The 22,074-nt window shown below is 36.8% G+C and overlaps 1 protein-coding gene across 3 annotated transcripts in view; it reads left to right on the top strand.

The window, feature by feature from the left end:
• Window positions 1-22,074, top strand: part of LOC103724090 (ARM repeat superfamily protein) — a 67,229-nt gene that overhangs the window by 4,099 nt on the left and 41,056 nt on the right. The window contains exons 5-23 of one of the 3 annotated variants that reach the window (XM_039123524.3): window positions 260-331; window positions 1,481-1,571; window positions 1,669-1,764; window positions 1,941-2,019; window positions 2,110-2,173; window positions 2,833-2,936; window positions 3,044-3,149; window positions 10,508-10,597; window positions 14,680-14,757; window positions 14,952-15,019; window positions 15,113-15,212; window positions 15,465-15,641; window positions 15,726-15,815; window positions 15,991-16,056; window positions 16,327-16,425; window positions 16,518-16,592; window positions 17,150-17,209; window positions 21,303-21,392; window positions 21,681-21,802. In XM_039123524.3, coding sequence (XP_038979452.3) covers window positions 260-331; window positions 1,481-1,571; window positions 1,669-1,764; window positions 1,941-2,019; window positions 2,110-2,173; window positions 2,833-2,936; window positions 3,044-3,149; window positions 10,508-10,597; window positions 14,680-14,757; window positions 14,952-15,019; window positions 15,113-15,212; window positions 15,465-15,641; window positions 15,726-15,815; window positions 15,991-16,056; window positions 16,327-16,425; window positions 16,518-16,592; window positions 17,150-17,209; window positions 21,303-21,392; window positions 21,681-21,802 — 1,727 coding nt within the window. The remainder of the gene's footprint in view (window positions 1-259; window positions 332-1,480; window positions 1,572-1,668; window positions 1,765-1,940; window positions 2,020-2,109; window positions 2,174-2,832; window positions 2,937-3,043; window positions 3,150-10,507; window positions 10,598-14,679; window positions 14,758-14,951; window positions 15,020-15,112; window positions 15,213-15,464; window positions 15,642-15,725; window positions 15,816-15,990; window positions 16,057-16,326; window positions 16,426-16,517; window positions 16,593-17,149; window positions 17,210-21,302; window positions 21,393-21,680; window positions 21,803-22,074) is intronic. The other 2 variants (XM_039123525.3, XM_088718212.2) reach the window with 2 other exon arrangements.

The raw sequence follows: 22,074 nt of genomic DNA, 5'->3' as shown, positions 1-22,074 counted from the left end.
ATCAGATTACTAAGGATCAATCTTTTTAGACATAGTTATAGTAAAGTTATTACATATAACTTATTCTTTGGATTGGAACATCTTAGAACACAGAAAGGATATTGGCCAATAATTACTCAGAGAATTAAATAATCTGCTTAGAGAGAGGCACATTTTTTGTTTTTTGAATATTTCTTTTTTTACTTTTCCCCTGCCTATGCATTGCATCTAAAATGGACATCACCCGCAAGTTTTAAAGTTTGTCTTATATATTGTTTAGGAGCTTAATGCTGATTGGCAAAGGGCAGCAGCTGGTCTACTTGTTTCAGTAGGATCGCATGTGCCTGACCTGGTAAGCTCTTCTGATGGGCACAAGAATTTGTGGAAGTAATGTATTTTTGCTTTTGTCATAGCTTGTGGATGTATGCTTTGTGATTTTCTTGCTTCCTTTAATTATGCTAAGCATCATTTTGGAGAATTGTTACTAATTTCCATTGCAAGACAAATCAAAGTTAGGTCACGTAGGGCCTTTTTCACAATCAAATACATGTTATGACAGATAAACTTGGATTTTAGAGGTTTCCTTAATACCATCATTTTGTTTTTTGTAATTGTACGCACTGTTCTGTAGCTGGTTTAGTAGTTTCAGTGGCCTAATAAGGACAATAGAGTGTGCCATACTACATCTGCTGACAAAATACTTATACATATGTTTCATGATTTACATATGCATATTTATGCATATCTCTGCTTATATTATATATACATATAAATATAGGTTAGTATGTGCGTATATATGTATATTGAATGTAAGTTGTTTTTTATGTATGTGTAATGAATACATGTATATTTTTTGCATGTCTGCATAAGCATGTTTACATGCTTCTCTATCATGCAGTGTTTCTAGAGTTAGTGCACATGAATTATTTTACTATCATTAATGTTTGTCCAGATCTGACTTGTTCAATCTTTGCCCAGGGAAGCAATTTGATTTTAAATAATTTAAAATTCTGGATTTCTGAACATATCTGAGACTATAGTCTTACTTGAACCAGAGTTGTATTCTGACCTGATTCTGCATATCCCTAGTGACTGAGTCTGTGTTGGGATGCCCTTTTTGTTTAGTTTGAGCTGGTTGCTGGAAGTTGTATTTCCAACCAAAATTGCGGATGAGTGTGCTGTATTTGCCTTTTGGGCTGTCACCGAAAATCCTCCATCCAGCTTCTGAGCTTCGGGCTCTCATAATGCGACCTGCAGCTCTTCTTCGGCAGCCCTAACCTAGCGCCAGCTGGGAATAATGCACTGCTATATCCCTTTTTGCCTGAATTCTTACTCCTCCTTAATTCCAAACAGCACATGTTTCTTGGTGGATTCAGGACAGCTTTTAGATTTTAATTTTCTTGTTGTAGTGTATTCGATGGCGTGATGGTTTTTCTTAATTATTGTGTAAGTATGTCGTTAAATGTGAATCTGTAACCAATGAATTTTTTTTGTGCTTTAGATGATGGAGGAAATTTTTCTTCACCTGTCTGGAACTAATTCAGCTTTACCAGCCATGGTTCAGATACTTGCGGACTTTGCTTCTGCAGAAGGTTATGCATCTCTTTTTCTACTTTATGTTTATATCACGGTTCTAGAGGTGAGACTTCGAGTTGAAATTGTATATGGAACTTTTTTGTTTGTTCAAAGCTTTGCAGTTCGCTCCACGACTGAAAGATGTCCTCTTGCGTGTGTTACCAATTCTTGGAAATGTACGGGATGCCCAGCGACCGGTTTTCGCTAATGGTACTTCTTTCTCTGTATTTACCTTCCCTAGAGCTTTAACATGCACATAGAAGTTCCAGGAAATGGCCGTTTGACATTTTATTAATTGTGAAAGCTAAGGCTGTTGCTGTAGCATTTGCCTCATTTCTTTCATGATCTTATTTGTGCTTGATCAATAATATGCCATTTGCTTCCAGCTTTCAAATGCTGGTGTCAGGCTACTTGGCAGTATATTGGGGATTTCCCCTCTCATCCACTTCTTGATAGCGATGTAATGTAAGTTTCCTAATCTATATTGTTTATGTTTTAAATGATGGGGACTTGTCAGTTGTCATTCTCTTAAAATTTCGTTTTTATTTATTTCAGGTCATTCATGAATTCTGTCTTTGAACTTTTGTTGAGAGTCTGGGCAACTTCACGTGATCTGAAGGTATGAATTGGTGCCGGTGTGACTTTTAATATGTTACTGTCTCTTCTTTCATTTTAATGTTTATGAAGCAAGTATTCATCTACACCCATGTGTGTCAGTTGTCTCTATTTTTCATTTTGTATGTGTTTTCATATATCTTTTCTGAATATAGAATAATGTAAATTTACTAATTATGTATTGTTGTTTAGTAAATTTACCTATTGTTGCTGCCATTACTGAAAAAAAAGAAATATGTCTCTTTAGATAAAGTTTTGGCTTTTGTTCCAAACCTACTGCTGCTTGCAAAAATGCGTGTGACTGGTTAATACACTTTCTACAACATTTTCTGTTCTGCCGGTTACAACAAACATATTACTGGTTAATACACTTCAATAATGTTTAGCATTGGCACCTTTCAATGTTATGATATTCTTATGTTATTTTGCATTCTAATCATAGTGAGAAAGTGCGTGCCACCTTATTAGTTAAAATGGTGGCACTTTTGAATGTTATGATATCATTTTTTTTGATTTTGTTGCTCTTAGAATTGTCTGGTAGCACTTTTGATGTCAAATTCTTAAAATGTTAGACTTCTCTATTCTGTAATATTGTTATGATTCGAACGTTGTTAACTAAGGTTGTGGGGGTTCGTATTCTGTCTCTAATATCTGTTGAAACAGGTGCGGCTCTCATCTGTGGAGGCACTAGGACAAATGGTTGGCCTTGTTACGCGGCCACAATTGAAAGCAGCATTGCCCAGGCTTATTCCAACAATTTTGGACCTGTGAGTATAAAGCTTTGCTATAGCTTCTTATTGACTTTATGTCAAATATGATTGTTGAGCATGAAGGTGGCTTCCATTTTATTTTTCCCTTGTTTTTTGTCTGTTAGATATAAGAAAGATCATGAGATTGCCTTTCTAGCCTCATGTAGCCTACACAATCTTCTTGCTGCATGCTTGCTATCAGAAAGTGGCCCTCCTTTGCTTGATTTTGAGGTAATCTGTGTATATTTTTTCTCAATGCTGCTAATAGTTTTTGCTTCTGTAATAGCTCAATCTATAATTAGAAGTTTATAACAGTACTTAGATATGAATATGCATGTCTAGCAATCCAATATGAATCATTCTATTGAAGTGCTAAGTGCTGTTACATGAGATGCTTCAGAGACCATATGTTCTTACCAAACTTTTGGGTTTTAACAATGTGTAGTTATAATAACTTCAAAGACTTAAAGTTGATATTTTGACTTGTTTAAAATTGAGAATTTGTGGTAAAGATGGGACAACTTTTTATTCTTGAAGAATTTGAAGTTTTAAGATTTTTTTATTGAATTCAAGTGGAGGTGTACAAGGCCAAATGTGCAGCCGCGTATGCGTATGCCGTCCCTTGACTGCATCGCATTGTCTATATGTGGTTACTATATGCAGTCATCTTATTTACGGGCTGAAATGATAGTTTACTTGGATCTTGCGGTCATATATGTGCCTCAATTAGCATGGATATTTGTATATGTGACATGCTTAGCATTATGGAGCCAAATATGTGCCCCACTCTTATGTGGGCCTGTGCGGATGAAGCTGATGGTCAAGTCGAATATGGGTTTCAATTATATTAGAACTACAATTATTAGTATTGAGTAATAAATAATAAGCATTAGTTATTTGTTATTACTAGCATTAGTATTGATATTTAATTACCTAGAAAAATATTACTGTCATTATTGTTGTTTTATTGTACTTAATATATTTTATTTATTTTATATATAGTCAGAAAATACTAACTGCATATGCGCCTGTATACCATATGTGCATTATGCAGTTTCTTGATCGACAGATACCTTGGCCATTTTTTAAGACACAAGGTATTTCCTTCTCTACATGCAATGCTGTTGTGACACAGACTGAACCAACCTACTTGCCAACAAACTTAACCATATCTAATACCAACTAACTTGGCAGGAATCGACTCAAGCATGTGAACCGAGCTAGCAGGCCCCACTTCCTATTAGAACTGATCTACCTGCCCTATAAATAGACTTAATAGGCAGCCTAAAGGAGAAAAAAAGAGTGTAGAGTGCGGATCTTTAGTGAGAGGAACTAGAAGATGGGGAGCTTGGTCTTAAGTCTTGTGGATTGACTAGATTGAAAGGTAACTTTTCACGATTTTTTTGATTTTAAGATTAAATTAATGTTTTTTTAGGTCTTGTAACTAAGGTCCGCCGAATTAGTACCGGGACTTGTACAGGTCGGTACAGTTTGGTACCATATCGAACCGGTACGGGTAGGGCGTGCTGGTTCACGGATCAGCATACCCATTTTTTTTGAAGTTTTTAAGAATATTTAATTGGTAATCACTCTTTTTGAAGTCAAATTTGTTGTTTGTTTGATATTTTTTGATGTTTCTATGATCTTGATTTAATCTAGATGATGCATCTTATTGCTTTAAAATGATACAAATCATAAAATAATTAGTAAGGCGTTGCATTCTACAATGAACAACATAAAATATTCTCAAATCAAGAAGTGACGTGAAAATTAAAAAATAATACAATCAATTATATATATTTAAAGTCCAATATACATACCGATATCTAAAATTGGATCGAGTGGCGATGTCTTTTGTAGATATCCGGATCATCAGTATAGTCAGGAGGCACATCAGCCTATTCCTCTAACCAAGCGGCGGCGCAGTCTTGTACGTTCATCCCATAAGGAAGTACTCTCGGATCTCTCGCTGAAGCTTTGGCTCTGAAAGGTGTCCTCTGGCTGATAATACGACAATGGAGGGGTCTATCCGAATATGCCGGCAGAAAAATCCGAATCGTAAGATGCTTTGGGTTGTGTAAGGTAGTAGCCACTCGAAGATGTCTCAGACGCATCATATCCATATATGTATCCATATGAGACATAGGCTGCCTGTGGCTGCGGGTAATAGGATCCATTATATGACTCGAAATCTGATACGTCTATGGATCCTACTCTACGTACGAGGTTATCTGCAGTTGTATCGTGTCCTCCTGAATGATCTCAAGGAGCTTGTCTCTTATATACAATTGTATTCTCGCGGGCTCTACCAGATCGTGCATCGTGATTCCTATCCTGTGTAACATGCGTAAACTGGAATTCATCGATGAATTGAAGACCACTCTGCGATTGTCTCATAAATGGTGGTCTCTTGTCCTCTACTTTCTCTATGGCTAGCGGATCAATAACTATCAGAATTGCTACTCTTGGTCTTTGAATCTGAGTGAACTGACTCCTCGACACTCTCTATTGGAGCTGTAGGTGCCTTTTGTTTTTCTTTTTTTTTGTGTGTTGGGCAGTTGCTTTCTTATCCTTCGTACTTCTCTTTGCCTGGCTATATTAGGAGGATGTTTGTCGCCCTTCTGATCGAGTTGACCAAGTGCATAGTGGCCTCGTCTAAGCATTTCTCGATCATATCTTTGAGTGGATGTCTTAGAGAAGAAGTCATGCGGTGACCGGTTCTCTTATGGTTGTGGCTGATCAGCTGGAAGGATGCATGGAATATTGCTCCTAGCCCATTGCCCTGCATCGACCTTAGCCTTACTGGCTACGTAACCGATCGATTGTGGAGGCGATCCTCGCTCATCGAGCTCCGACTTCTGTTGTTGGCTCACAAGCCATCTGACCATAAGATCATCCTCATCATTTACGAAAGCACTATAGATCAGATCTGTGTACTTGAGCTTCACTTTCTTCTGAATGCAGTTCAGCCTTAATCTCAGATTGTAGTGAACATATACAAGATCGTTGAGGCTCTTCTATGTCAGATGATTCCTCTTGCTGTGGATGAGGGTGAAGGTGGACCAGTTGCGCTCACAGCCACTTGAGCATACCATCTGGGAGAGGATCCGAATAACTAGCCACTTAAGATTTTTCGCGGATAACCCAAAATGAATCTACCATTTAGCAGCAAAAATATTGAAAAAAATTATATATAAGATAGTACTATATTAGTAATCATCTAACGCCAGGTAAATATCCTTCTGGTGTATAACAAATTTGGATTCATACTTTCTTACTTACGACAGCTGTCAAGATTCCAAAGCTGTTGCTGCCCTCTCTAAATATTTTGGTCTGTAAAAAAGAACCGTGTTGTACTATGTTAATAATAATAGAAGATACCAGTTAATTTACATGTCACTTAAGTTAACTTACCTCTTATAGACATAGGGCCGCGACTTCTGGATCTAGCTCTTTCTTGTAAATCACATTATGCAGAGCCGCCAGAAGCTCGTCATCTATATTGATTTCAGGTATGCTGTATTGGAACCGAGGGTTCAAGTAGTATGCTGTATATAGAGTTCATTATTGTCTTAGTAAAATTGTACAAGTACAAAAGCAGTCTATTTTTCAATGTTCTTGCTTACCTGCGAGATGCAAGTCTCTACCCATTTGGTGGTCCCATCATCGCTCAATGATGTCGATGTATTCATGGGCCTGCGTCGGATCTGCCTTCATAATCTGAGTCTTTTGCCTTTCCATCATGCGATACAGAAAGCTCATCTTGGATACTTCTCGCTGTCCACGGCCCAAAGTACTTTATACAATGATCTGATAGCCTTCACTATCGTAGTGGCCCGCTGCCAGAATATGTACCTGGTCACCAAGTCCTCGACGCTGCTCTCTTCAATGCTGCCCTCGCATATCTATTTTTCTACCATGCGGGACTGACAAACACCTGATGTAGGGTTGCTTTCTTCTCAGCATTGAGTCAACCTTCTTGAGAAGAAAGCAATCCTATGTCATATATTTGTCAGTCCCGAGTGGCAGAAAAGTAAATATGCGAGGGTCGGCACTGAAGAGAGCAGCATCGAGGATTTGATGACCCGGTAGACATTCTGACAGCGAGCTACTGCAATAGTAAAAGCTATCAGACCATTGTATGCAGTGCTTTGCAGTTGAATGGTGGATTCATTTTGGTTTGTTCGCAAAATATCTTAAGCGGCTAGCTATTTAGATCCTCTCCCAGACAGTCTTCTTGAGTGGCTGTGAGCGCAACTAGTCTACCTTCATCCTCATCCACAGCAAGTAGAGAAACTGTTTTACATAGAAGTGCCTCAACCATGGTCTGCCGTACCGGCTCGGGTTGGGACCGGTACCAGATCAGCGTGGAATCCGGTACCGGTAGCTTATCATTGGAGAACCGGTGCGAGATTGGTACGGACCGGTACAGATCGGTACGGGATCGGTATGGAACCAGTATGTATCGGTTCGGGCCGCCACCGGTACGCCGACCAGTACCGGTACGGCGGACTTTGGCCTTAACGATCTTGTATATGTTCACCACAATCTGAGGTTGAGGCTGAAGTGCATTTAGGAGGAAGTGTAGTTCAAGTACACAGATTCGATCCATAGTTCTTTCGTAGCTGATGAAGATGATTATATGGTCGGATGGCTTGTTGGCCAACAGCAGAAGTCAGAGCTTGATGAGCGAGGATCGCTTCTACAACTAGTCAGTTTTGTAGCCAGTGAGGCTATAGTCGATGCATGGCAATGGGCTGAGAGCAATATTCCACGCATTTTTTTCAGCTGATCAGCCGCAGCCATAGGGCTCACTCGTGAGCCAGTCACCATATGACTTCTTGTCCGAGACATTCTCTTAGAGATATGATTGAGAGATGCTTAGATGAGGTCATTACGCTATCCGGTCGACTCGGTCAGGAGGACAACATACATCCAACATAGCCAGGCAACGAGGGGCATGAAGCGTAAGCAGGTAGCGAGTGGCAGCAAGGGTAAGCAAACCGAGAGTGGCACGAAGGGTAAGCAGGCAGGTACTCAGCACACAAAAAAAAAAACAAAAGGCACTTATAGCCTCTATGGAGAGTGTAGAGAAGGTGTCAGTTCATTCAGATTCAAAGACTAGGAGCAACAATTCTGGAGGTCATGGATCTGTGGGCCAAAGAGGGAGTGGAGGACATTAGACCACCATTTATGAGATAACCTCAGGGTGGTCTTCGATTCACCGGTGAGTCCTAGTTTTCGCATGCTACATAGGATATGGACCATAGTGCATGATCTGGTAGAGCCCGCGAGGATATAATTGCATATAAGAGACAGTCTTCTTGAGATTATTCAGGACACGATGCAGCTGCAGATGACCTTGTACGTGGAGTAGGATCCGTAGACATCAGATTCTGAGTCGTATATTGGATCCTATTATCCATAGCCACAGATAACCTATGATCTATACGGATACAGATATGGATATGGTGCGTCCGAGGCATCTTCCGGTGGCTACTATCCTACGCAACTTAGAGCATCTTATGGGCCAGTTTTTGCTGTCGGCTTATTCGGATGGCCTCCATAGCCGCTTTATTAGCTAAAGGATACCTCTTAGAGCCCGGGCTTTAGTGAGAGATCCGAGAGTGCTTATAACTCAAAGCGCGTTCCTTATGGGATGAACATACAAGACTACGACGCCGCTTGGTTAGAGAGGTGGGTTGTTGTGCCTCTTGACTATGTTAATGATCTAGATATCTACGAGAGGCATCGCCACTCGACGAGATTTTAGATATAGGTATTTATGTTGTACTTTAAATACATATAATTGATTATATTATGTTATAATTTTTACCTCACTAGTTGATTTTAGGATGTTTCATGTTGCTTCTTGTAGCATGCAACATCTTACTAATCATTTTGTGTTTTGTATTACTTAAAAACAATAAGATGCATCATTTAGATTAAACCGAAATTGTAAAAGCATAAAAAAAAACAAATTAGACTTAAAATCATTGAAAATGTTGAAAGATTGATTACCAATTAAATAAACTTGAAAAACTTAAAAAAAGGAATGCCAGTTTTAAGCGTACTGTGTGTCGGTATGGTACCCAACCGGTACCGTACTGACCCGCCCGCCGATCGGTATGGGTTCTGGTACCAGTTCGGCGGACCTTGGCAAAGTTTCTATTTCTCGTTGACTAAGTTACCTCCATATCAACTCAAGTGATGTAAGTGCCACCCCCAGCTCTTCTGTTGCATCATATAGATCTTTGTTCTTTTGCATGAAAATATAAGCTAAATATGAGGTGATCCTACGACTATGGATTTGTGAAAAGAATGACACTAGATAGTTTGATGCAGGTTGTTCTAACAAGTAACTACTTGTTATTTCTCATGCTTCTTTAATATTATATCAAAATGTTCTTATTTTTTGTTTTGTTTTTCTTTCATTCTTTAAAGGCCTTATGATGGTTGCAATGCTGGTTTCGGTACTTGTACCGCTGCAATGCTCGTATAAGTAGGTTCATGGTATCGACACTCGGCATGCCCCCATAACGAGTGCCCTTTTATTATTGGTACAATATGGTATGTCTCATACTCGGCAGTATGGTCCAGTATGGTGAACCATGGACCTTATTGATCTTGCCCATTATACAAAAAGTATTGTGTTTCAGCCCTATCCTGCATATTGATATATTATCTAATCTACATCTCTTAAAGTTGTAGCTTGATAGAACTAAGTTATAAGAAAGTGATGTAACATAAAGATATAAAAAAACCTCTGTTTTTTTAATCAAAAGCTTTATATCTTGTTAGGTCAAAAAAAAGGACTGGTGTTTAATGAAATTTTGATATTTCTTAAAATAATTTCACCCACCGGAAGGTTGAACTCTGAATCCATCCTGGTATCCTGGAAAAATCCATTCATCACCCTAGGAAACAACAAGCTTGTGAAAGTCACAGGTTTGTGTTTGGTCAACGAACACTGTTCCTACTAACTCTGATGCTAGTCCTCTTATATGCTTATTGAAGTCTAGTTTTGGCAGAGACTTGTGGTGACTTGCAGCCGACGAAGAACTTCTCTGCTCTGTAACCTATGCCTCTCTTAGTGGCGAACACCATGCTGCTTTCACTGGCATCAACTTTTGTGATGAGCGATAATTGGTTTGTTAAGCCTGTAGGCAAGTTGTTGGATGAGTGGTGGACATTTTCAGATTTATAAAGGGGTAAAGGCAATAGCTAACATTGAGTGTATTTGAATTTGTAAATTGAAAGTTGTTTTTGATCATTTGGTTTAGTTATGCAATTTGATTTGATGTTATGCGAGCAATGATCCATGAATTTTTAAGATATTCATCAGTTTATTAGTTATGCAATTTGATTTGATGTTATGCGAGCAATGATCCTTGAATTTTTAAGATATTCATCAGTTTATTCATTAAAATTTTCCTTCATGCGGTTAGTTGTTTAAATTCCTTGTCAAGATCAGTTGCTTGAAAAATTATAGACATTTGTTAATGATCGTGTCATTTTTACTTTTGATGAAATTTGAGCACATCTTTGAGACCTGGTGTGTCAATTTTGCAACTTTTTTGTTTTGGCAGGAACTCAAAGTTATCTTATGCACGCTTCTTCCAGTAGTATGTGTTAATAATAGCAATGATGATTGTTCAAACGTTTCAATGGGTCTGAAGGTACCTCTTTAGTATTAAGCATGTCTTTCCTTTTTATAAAGTTATTTTTGAATGGAATATTGACTTTCTTAATGCTGTTGTTTGGTAATGTGTCATTGTAAAAATAATTTTGCTATTCATGTTTTCTCTGTCTAGTCTCTTCCCTTGATTTTTACAATTCGGAGGTAAGCTTTGATATGCCCTAAGCTTTCAATTGAAAGTTCAATCCTTGTTTGTTTTCTTAACTAATGCTTCTCTTTTCCCTCTAAATTTGAGGAGGAATGACTGTATATCTCGTTTCGTTTGATCCAACTTTTCTTTATTGACTTCAGCGGCCGTTCCCCTCTTCCATTACGTATGCATGGGATTTGTGTGGCAATCAGTTCCTCTATACTTTTTTATATTTAATACATTATGACAATATCACTTAATGCCCATGATATTGCTTATTTCATGGGGTTGTCAGTGGTCAAGTGTTAGTTGATTGTTTGTTTACTTCGTATCTCTAACTATTATTACGAGTTTTTCTAGTGCAATCCTTTCCTGTCATACAATTCCCTGCTTGACTATGCTTCTCTCTCTCTTTAATATACCTCTAATATTCTTGGATATGTTGTAAGGTGCTATATGCATATGCACTGCACTCTGGTTGTCAACCATGGTTGCTGATGTCTCATCCTAGTGAAAGAGTCATCATAGGTACCATATGTGTATGCTATTCTTTACCATGGTTGCTGATGTCTCATCCCAGTGAAAAGAGTCATCATAGGTATCATATGTGTATGCTATTCTTTACCATGGTTGCTAATGTCTCATCCTAGGGCGATGTAACTTCAACATGTGACTTTCAAAGTGGAAAATTGTTTATTTCTTTTCTAAAGGACCAGTTAGGTAACAATGATTCTTGCCCTATGGACACGTCTCATTTAACAGAGGCAATCTTCTTCTCAGCTTCTCTTCCAAGTTCATGTGGCTAATATATTCTGCCCTTTATAGACCTCCTTAAGGTGGTTAAAGGAATCACTTTTTCAACATATAAATTTGATCTGTAATTCCAATTCTGGAAAATAAAGAATTTGGTAAACCCATTGCAAGCAGCACCAGGAAATTATGAAAATTTTGTTCATTTTGTCAATAAACAATGGACAAATTTAGCCTTTCTTTAATTTTTAAATTTAAGGTTGAAAAGTAGAGACAATATTATATTGACTATTATAATGGAAGCCAAGGTTCTTCGCTGGTACAGTAGTGTACGCCCTATATGGGTTGGTTTGGCATATCAAGACTCGGTATGCCTCCTGTACGAAGTCTCGGTTGGGCACCGGACGGTTCAGTATGCTCGACAAAGGGCGATAAGCACCGATATGGCGAATCTTGATGGAAACCCTTGGGCGGGTAGGACTCCACTCCCTCGACTCCACTTTTAATGTATGTACAACAATACCCCTTATGATAGAGACTCTAGCCATCCTTTATACCTTTTGCCTTTTTCAGAACCATCAATTTTTTTAATCATTTCTTTCTTGAAAGCTGCTCATTCCTCTCTTATTTTCACCCTTCTTCTTTATGAAAATTCTGCTATTTTTTTTTCATTTTCGTTTTATGTTCAACTCACAGGGGATGTGAATCATACATGCTAAATACTAGTGCATTATGATTGCATGTAAAATAAATGTGCATCTGCCTGTAAATAATACACCCAACATCTGATGGCATAATATTACAAATTTCTTTCCTCAAAGACCACTTTGAATAAGTCCTTTCATTAAGATCTTCATTTGCTGTCCAAATCTTTTCTCTGTTCTTGGTTTGCTTTTAATCTGCAAGCCTGAAATCGAATGAAGAAATATTTGATAATGAAGGGCCTGCTTGGCATAATTTTTGTTTTTGTGTTTTTGTTTCTCTACAAATTAATAAAACGTCATATGGAAAGATAGCATTTGTGCAAAATTTTTGCTTTTACCTTGCTTTTATTTACAGTCTTTGTTGAAAGCAATAAATCTTTGCTACCAAAAGCTCTAAAGATTCTATAAAAATTTCGAAAAACAAAAGGTTTCATCATATATGTTAAGTCGTCTAGTTCATCTTTTTTTTAAAGTTTCTTGAAAACAAAAACAAAAAACAAAAATAATACCAAACGGGCCCAAAATATTGAAGTCTCATATGGTGGATTTTCATCACTTGATTGCAAACTTTCCTAGTACTCTTTGAGTCTACTGTAGGTGAATCTATAATTATAATTTCTGTTGATGGGAAAATAATTAAGACTTAGATTAAGTGTACTGCAAGGTCTCTTATGAAATAATACTAGGAGTGGAAATTTTGACCCACACCCACCTGCCAAGCCATCCAAACCCACCCAAAGTAAACGGGCTTAGATGATGATTTCTTTTATAATTGGGTTGGGTATGAGTTATTTGAGATCAACCCAATTATAAATGGCTCGGCTATGGATTTGATCCTTTTGACCTGATGGATGACCATGGGTTAAACAAACCTCTATAACCCATCCCTAAACCCCTGAGGCAGTGGTAATATGTGATGGGCTTTGGCGTTGTCAAGGATTGGTTCAATGATTAGAAAAATTACATAACTAATGGTTAAGAGAAAAAAAATATGGAAAAGAAAGAGAGAACAACTTGTTTAAGACTTGTCATGTTTTCTTTTCCACGTCTCTCGCTTTCTCATGTTATTTGGATGTCAACCCTAAATCCCTTATTCTCGCCATATTTTATTTTTGTTTACAAAGATATATAATTGATAAATGTTGCCATTAAAATAAATGGGTTGGTATGGATTTATCTTTACAACCTGATTATAAATTGCTAGGGCATGGGTTGAGGGTTTTTTGATCCAAACTGAACCGGACCCAACCTGAACCCAACCCAACCCCGTGCCGTTATCACCTCTAAATAATACATTCCAACTTTGTTAAACATTCTATTGGCGACCAAGTCCTGTACAACATACACCATCACACTTTTGCAACCTTTTTACCCACTTGGTTACCTTGATTGGATTCAGAATATTGGCAACCAATATTTTGCCAGACCTGTATTCTTAAAGAATAAAGATACTTTGATGATTTATCCAAAATAACTTAATCCACTTCTGCCCAATGTTGCTCTTACGTTATTAGACTTGAGCAAGAGTATATAAACTGCATTTTCTGATTCCAAACCTCAAAAAGGATATTAAGTAGTATATGACAAATGAAAGCAGTTAAGACAATCCACACATGGAACTAAGTTTCTAATTGAATTTCAAATTAACTGTAGTCTCGGGAGCATCAATAGTCTTTTCCAGTTGGAAGTCTTAAGCTCTTAGCTTAAAATATCAATCATCAAGAAATTTAGGCTGATTTAACAATGCATCTGCTATCTGAGGAGCCTCTCATTCTGTACTATTTCCTTGTTAGATACAAATACTCAAGTTTTCTTCTAGACTTCCTTCTGGAAGAAGTATTTGTTGCTTAGGATTATGTTTATGTTGCCCTAATTGTCAGTGAGGTGATTAAGAATAGATCTTTCACTATAGGTCCTCATATTTATAGGGATTGCGGAGCACCATATGTTTACATGCAAGTTATTTTAACCGATTCTCTTTTACAAATCCTTCTTCTCTATCATAACTAATACCCATTCAGGAGCTGCTGCCTAGTCCATTCTTGGAAATCTTCTTGACAAGTAGACTGCATATGGACACCAGGCTCTCATACAACCAGAATTATGCTTCAAATGTCATTATTAGGGTCTCTTTGCTGTGATATCGTCCCATTTTTTGGGTTTTCACGAGTTAGTTTTTGAGGTTTTAGGTTACAAATAGTTACTAGCCTATATATTTAAGGTTAAAATGCTATCTTATTTACATATTTAATGATAATATGTGTTATGTGGTTCTAGTTTACTTGGTTTATGTGAATGCACAATGGTATATGAGAGGTGAATTTACATCTTGAATAATTATTAATAATTCTTGTAATTTATTTTTTATTTTTTTGTTTAACAGATTATTTGTGCTGATTTTAGCAGCATATTGGTTGTTTTATTTTAACTTTTCTTGCCTGAGATACATGATATAAATCCATATATTTGTGTTGGCAGACTTACAATGAAATCCAACACTGCTTTCTAGTAATTGGTTCAGTATATCCTGATGACCTTTGTGTCTTCCTTCTGGATGTGAGTAATTTTTTACGCTATTCTATTTTGTTTTACTTATCAATAATTCAGTAAACTTCCTTTAAAACTAAAACAATTAATAACAAGCAGAACTACCTTTTCACTATGTTCACCACCAAAGAATTTTTTCCTCCTGCAATTTGAAAAATTATCTTTTGATTATTCAGTTGATTTTGTCGATGGTTTGTACCCAGATATGTCAGTCAAAAGATGAGCCATCAATGATTGGAGCTCTCTGCATCATAAAGCATCTCTTACCCAGGTTTTGTCTTCCACTATTTAGTTTAGTCTGCTTGAATTTGTCCATACTCGACCTCCTTACACATGTCGAATGCCAATATTTCATTTTTTGAAGGTTGTTGGAAACTTGGTATAGCAAAAGGACTTTACTTGTTGAAGTTGTGAAATCCCTTCTAGATGAGCAGAGCTTGGATGTTCGAATGGCACTTGCCGAGGTATGTTGTTGATGCTTCCTCTTATCAGTTCATGTTTAGTTTTTTTTAAAATATATATTCTTAAAAGATTGCTATTTTTTGATTTGTTTTGTTATGGTCTTTCTTGGTTTCTTGGTTTTTTTATTTTTATTAATGTTTGTAATCTGGAATCATTTTATTAATGTTTGTTATCTGGAATCATTTCATGTATTTTTGAATGTTAGGATTTCTATTTAATTCTAGCGTTATATTGATCTGGATTCTCTATGATAGTTGATTGTTGTTATGGCTTCACACTGCTATCTAAGTGGACCTCCTGCGGAATTGTTCATTGAATACCTTGTGCGCCATTGTGCAATAATGGAGGACAAAGTAAGAAATTTCAAGGATTCGAAGGAAGTTACTTGGAGAAGTGGCCCCTTTCAACCTTTTCAATATAAGAAACTGGAGGTTTCACGCTGACTTATTCCTATATAGTATGCATCTTAGTTCTTTACTGGTAACTGAGCTGTAATGGATTGATCTTCTGATCAGGTGATAATGGGCCCTGTTAGTCCTGTGAAATTAAGAGCAATATGTGAAAAGGGTCTCCTTTTGTTGGCTATTACCATTCCTGAAATGGAGGTAGGGTGCTGCATAAGTGATGACTACTGAACCTCTTTAGATGCTTACTTTCTGTTCTACTTTGAATCTTACATTAATGATGGCATTGATGTCCTCTTCTCAGTAAGGATTTACACAAGTTCTTTACCCTTGCCTGTCCATGACAATTGGTTGCTTATCTCTAAATTTTTTGCAGTATATCCTCTGGCCATTCATCTTAAAGATGATTATCCCAAAGAAGTATACTGGTGCAGTTGCGACGGTAGGAAACTGAACTCTTTTATGTACTTCTTATTCTATTTTTTTTTAGTGGTGTTAGAAAGTTAGATTCTAATAGCTCTGTACCTCTTCTTTAGACGGGTGTTATTGGTTAAATAAAAATTCTGATTTTCTGGTGTCAATGATATGATATTCGTTTAGAGTAACAGACTATATAAAACTTCTTAAGATTCAAGATTCTTTTTGGTTGTTCTCCATGTTTGATGATGCTTTACTATTCTTGACAATCTTGTGTTCATATCTATTTCTGCAGGTTTGCAAGTGTATAACTGAGTTGTGTAGGCATAGATCATCTCATAACAGTTCTACATTTAGTGAACTTAACACTTCCAGTGATATTCCTAAACCTGAGGTAGAGCTCCATGGTGAACATAGATGCTTTTCATTTTCTGTTTCTAAAGTAATTCAGTTATTAATTTATATGATGCTTGCTTGTTACTACAGGATCTTTTTGCTCGTTTGGTTGTTCTCTTGCATGATCCACTAGCCAGGGCACAGTTGGCAACTCAGATTTTGACGGTCTCTGCTCTAACCTTTATTACATGTTGTCAAGGCATATACTTCTCGTGATAATCGATGGGATGGATTGCCAATTAACTATCAAGAATGTCCTTTTAAAGCAATTAAGTATAAAATTGCGGAAATTATCTTGCATCTTTTTTCTTGATATTTTATGATATGTTGTCTGTTTAAGAATTGAGTCTTGTTTAGGCATCGAATTGTATGCTGAGCTAACTACCTTTAAGGATTATTACTATGATCTATTAAAACTCTTGGATGAAGTTCCACTTTTTGGTAAAGCGGGCTAATAAGTATCACTTTGTCATTCATACTTTTACATATGTAGCTGTACAAAAGGCTCTTGAGGTGATACTTGATATTGTATGCACCACTGTGGGTGTATTGGGTGTAGACTTCCCTCTTTGCACCATTTTTAATTCAATGGAATTGAAATGATGACGGATACTTTGAAACCTTTTGAGCTCTATAGATGAACATCTGAAGTACGACTCGTGAACAAAGTTATATTCCATTGTCAGGAAACTTCCTTACTTCTAACTTTCAATTTCTTGCAGGTCTTATGCTACTTGAGTCCGTTGTTCCCAAAAAACCTTAGTTTATTTTGGCAAGATGAGGTATAACAACTATTAGTTATTTTTAAACATTTGCATGGCAAGAAGTGATTTGTTGTATAACAGCATGTCTTGTCTCTTAATATGCGTGAAGAGTTCTTAGATTAACATAGTTGTCACATGGCATGAGAATGACCTGTGATGTTGTAGCTATACAATTTAGTGGATGCTGGTTACTTTTTGAATTGTTTGTCCAGAATGCACTTTAGACCCTGTTTGGATGCTGGTTATGTGATGGTTAGTGGGGAGTTTGCGGTTGAACTAGCCAAACAAGGGCCCAATATGACCTGTTAAAGTTAATTGGTCAACACCCCCAAACACAGCCTAACCTGGTTAACTTTATTTCATGGGGGAAGGTGAAATAAAATCAACCAATGGAGATCTCTCCTCTCTCTTTACTTTCATTTTTTTCTACAACTTATCCCTCTAATTCTCAGAATGTCAACCAAATAGTCAATAATTTTAACCCATGGCTATCTGATTAGGTAGTGGATACCAATGTTTAAATCTATTTACCACCTGGTTAATTATTCCATGTGCAAACACAGCCTTAAATCTTTTCCATGCTGCTGGTAATGCAAAATAACTTGTACCTAGCAATCTGCTCACCATTTCATCATTTTGTACTGTGTACATTTACTTGAGATGTGTTACTTGTTTTCCAAAGTGATCTTTATGAAGGGAATTCATCAGGTTTGGTTGGTGAGCCAACAAGTAAGAGCAAATACAAGTAAATGGTCTAGTGTGCTCATCTGACCTAGACATTTTATGGGTTCTCTACATCCTTCTGAGTCGTCAAATCTTTGAACCTCCCATGACAAGGGTTGTCTAATATTTAGCTTTTCTTCAGTAAGTCCTTAAAGGTCCCATTAACAAAAGCTCTACATTTATAGCTTATAAATCCACCTTACCACAATCATAAGATTTATTTTATAATTTTCCCATTTGGCGCTTGAATGACTTTATGCTCGCAGAATTCAATATTGGTAGTTGGTAATGGAATCTGAACCACTAGATGTGATATGTAAGGCTAAAATGCCTAATGTGCAAAAATTCACATGTTTTGGGGACCTCTATATCTTGGCATTAAGACCTTATATGTAGGTGACTTTAACACATGATTTTTCATACTGTATGTTCAATCCTTGATGTTGAATTTATACTATGTGTGAAGTTCTTTCTTTATACTGTATGTTTTATAACCACACCAGCATATGCTGTTATTTTAGTATATTATTATGCAATTATTGCTTTGGGCCAGTCCAAGGACTGCTTTCTGCTTTAGCTAGGCTGAGATTGATCTAATCCTGTCAAAATCAGTTCAAGGCTTTATGGCATGGATGGAGCAGGATGGTCAGAGAAGCAGGTTGGAGTCTGAGCAAGTCAAGTCATCATTATCATCAACTAGAGCAGGATCCGTTGGCACATCGGATAGTCAAAGTGCATATTATGGCCCTTCTTTTACATATGACCTAGATGTGTACTCCCAATGGTCATATCTTGAGGAGTATTCTCATATGCAGTATCCTTCTTTTTATGGGTACATTCCAGGGCCACAGTATGGTACCACCTCTCACTATCCTGAGTAAGGATGGCCAGTCTCTTACCTAACATTACCATTAGGAGGGTTATCCTGGACAATATTGAATACGATATGAGCAACAGGGATGAGCTCATTATCAAGATTGTCATCATATTCGACCTAATTGGGAACCGGACCCAAGTGTTTACGAGCACCGTAACGTACCGCATGGTATCGGGCATACCGTACCGGTACCGGTAGCATATCGACCCTCGGTACGCTAAAAAAATTCTGTACTGTACCGTACTGATACTATGCTAGTGTAGTACCGGTACGGGTCCGGTACCAATATGGTGAACCTTGGTAGTAAGTTTGATATGTTTATCTTAATCCGATCTATCCATTTTGTACAATAATCAATATGATTTATTGCACAATATTAGCATAATTATATTTTTATTTAGAAGCGACTAATCTCAATGTAGTAAAAATTGTAACTTTTTTTATCCAACTTCATCCTTTTGGTTTATCAGGAACTCATGCAGCATGAATTATAAGAGATCATTGCTTGGTAATCAAGGAAGGGTCTCCAATGACTTGGAAAACCATAATGTGTTATAGTCTTAGTTTTCAATAGGGCCAATTTATCATAAATATATTATTTTGGAAGTTCAAATATGTTTAAACAACAATTACAGTTGTAAAACTTCAAGATAAATTTTAAAAATAAAAAATACATATAGAAAAGGGCATCCTAGGAACGTAGCGGGACGCTCAATTGGGATGGCCAGCAGGATGGGTCTATGGGGAAATTCAGATGCCCCCGTCCTACAGGATTTAAAACCTTGGATGAAAGTATAATTGTATGAGAACTTTTTGGTCTTCTAAGACCTGTTATTATCTCATGACGTTTTTTATTTGTAGATGATGTAGTATTGATTACTGATGATAGAACAATATGAATTTATAAGCTCATTTTGCGGAAGAAATATACAAAGAATAAAGGTTAAACTTTCTAAAATACAATGTTAGTGACAACAAAACAATAATGAGAAGGCCCCAATCAAGCTTGATAAGAGATGCTGCAGAGCGATTAATTGCATTAATTTGGATTCATCATCCATAATAATGGAGAGAGAAATGGAGATATAGAGTTAGGGCTCTTTGGATGAAGTGGAGAGGTTCTTTTGGGGTATTATTTAGTTGATGCATCCCTTAATGATTTAAAGAAGAGAAATTGTACAATGACAATAAGGCCTATATTGTCGTATGGCTAATAGTGTTGGGCAACAAAGAGGGTCCATGAGATAATTCCAATGCAGTAGAAATGCGAATGCTGAGATGGATGCATGGTAAAACTAGGAGGGACTAATTGAGAAATGAGTTCATTAAAGGAGATATAGGAGTTAGAACTATTAAGGTTAGAGTGTCAAAAAAAACTAAGGATTAAGGCATCTTGGTCTGATCTATTTTAGCAGTACTGAACTGGAACAGAGAGACTGCGTCTTGGGACATAGTTAGGATCTCTGGTCTCTCCAAATCGGGCCATCGTGATCCATCCTAGTCAGGATGGACTGAGACTATTGCATCTTGGGATTTAGGAAACCAAATTGCGTCCCAAGATACCAAATTTTTAATTTACTTTTTATTTTTTCTATTTGTTTTTGTTTTTGATGGTTGTTTAAAACGGATCTTGGGACTGTTCCAGTACCATATTGGCCTAATACCAAACTGGAATGCACCCCAGGTTCAAGATTTACACCTTTGTAGAGAACAAATTGAGATGATATGGAAATATGCAACCAAGATTTGAGGCAGTTTTCACAAGGAGGGGTGCTTACATAAGGAATATTTCACCTTGTTGATTGGGTTAAGCATAAGGCTAAGGGAATGCCTAAACCTGGATAATTGTTAGTTGAAATACTGATTGCAAATTGCCTTTAAAGTCTTTCAGTTCTTCTGGTTTAGTTGATCATAAGTAACCAGGCCAGGAATTTGTGATAAATTATTTGAAAATCAAGTTGTAAAACTTGTAATGATATACTCTTACAGTGAGTTGAAAGAGCATCTTTTTTGTGTATTAGTTTCTATTTTGTGGAATACCCTTTTGTTATCTCATTTTTAAAGTGCAAGGAGGCCAACCAAAAGAGGAGAAATTAATGACAAAGGAACATAAAGTTTGAATGCAATGTAAATCTTCATATGGTGTTATTTGTGAGTGAGGATTCCATTTAAATTGGATGTTGAATTAGTCCTTATTGTTCTTGGCTTTCTGGTGAGCCTGTCAAACTTTAATAGTCTTTTTTCCCTGGAAAAAGGAAATGCTCCTAGCATATGTAGCATTATGAAGTTACTGAAAATCAAATCTTCTGCTAGTAGTATGGTTGCTCATTTTAACCTGAAAATGCTTTTGCCACCTTTGACGGTTGAATCAGCTGACATAAATCTATGGGGAAGCTTAATTTGTTATTTGTATAACCTTTTTACTATATTTATTATTGGTGATCCTTGCAAATATTTCTATTTTTTTTTCATACAAGCATCTTATATTGTCTTTCTTTCGGCAAGTACTAGGTGCCTAAAATGAAAGCATATATCAGTGATCCTGAAGACTTAAAGCAGGATTCTTCTTACCAAGAGACATGGGATGACATGATAATCAGTGTAAGTCTTTGTACTGAAGTTTTGAATCCCACAGATCTGGTGGTTGCTGCCAATGTTCTCTTCTTATTCCTGTTACAATGTTACAGTTAAAATATTAATATAAGGACCTGGTACTAAGTCTACTTGGATTTTACCTCGTGCTTACTATATATGGTAGGAAGCAACCAATTTTCTGTATATATTTGAGCTTTTCACTGGTTACTCCTTTTCCTTTTTGACCTATAAGTAAATTCTAAAATGAAAATGCAATAGGATCATAATTAATAATCATGGTTCTCTGTTATGCAGTTTTTAGCAGAATCTCTGGATGTTGTTCGAGACACCGAATGGGTCATTTCATTGGGTGAAGCTTTTGCCAGACACTATGCTCTATATGCTGCTGGCGACGAACATTCAGCACTTCTTCACAGGTACTGTGCCTACCATTGTGGGTCAATTTCCAGTTCTATGTTCTGCACTCTGTAATATATCATGATTCTCCATTGCAGTAACTAATGGATATTGACTGGCTAGCAGTGACTAGTACCATTAACATACTATCCTTTAGAAGTAAATATTTAATGGAACATTTAATCTAACTTTTTTTTTTTCACTCTTAAAGTTTTTGACTTTATTTGTTTACATTTTAAATTATTTTCAAGTCACATGCATATTTTTTTAATTACTGCACTTAATGTTTGAG

The sequence above is a fragment of the Phoenix dactylifera genome, chromosome 3 (genome assembly GCF_051530095.1).
Source record: "Phoenix dactylifera cultivar Ajwa chromosome 3, Ajwa_hap1_PhDact_Kaust_v1.1, whole genome shotgun sequence".
In the NCBI taxonomy this organism is placed as follows: Eukaryota; Viridiplantae; Streptophyta; class Magnoliopsida; order Arecales; family Arecaceae; genus Phoenix; species Phoenix dactylifera.
This window is presented reverse-complemented; position numbering and strand designations above follow the sequence as displayed.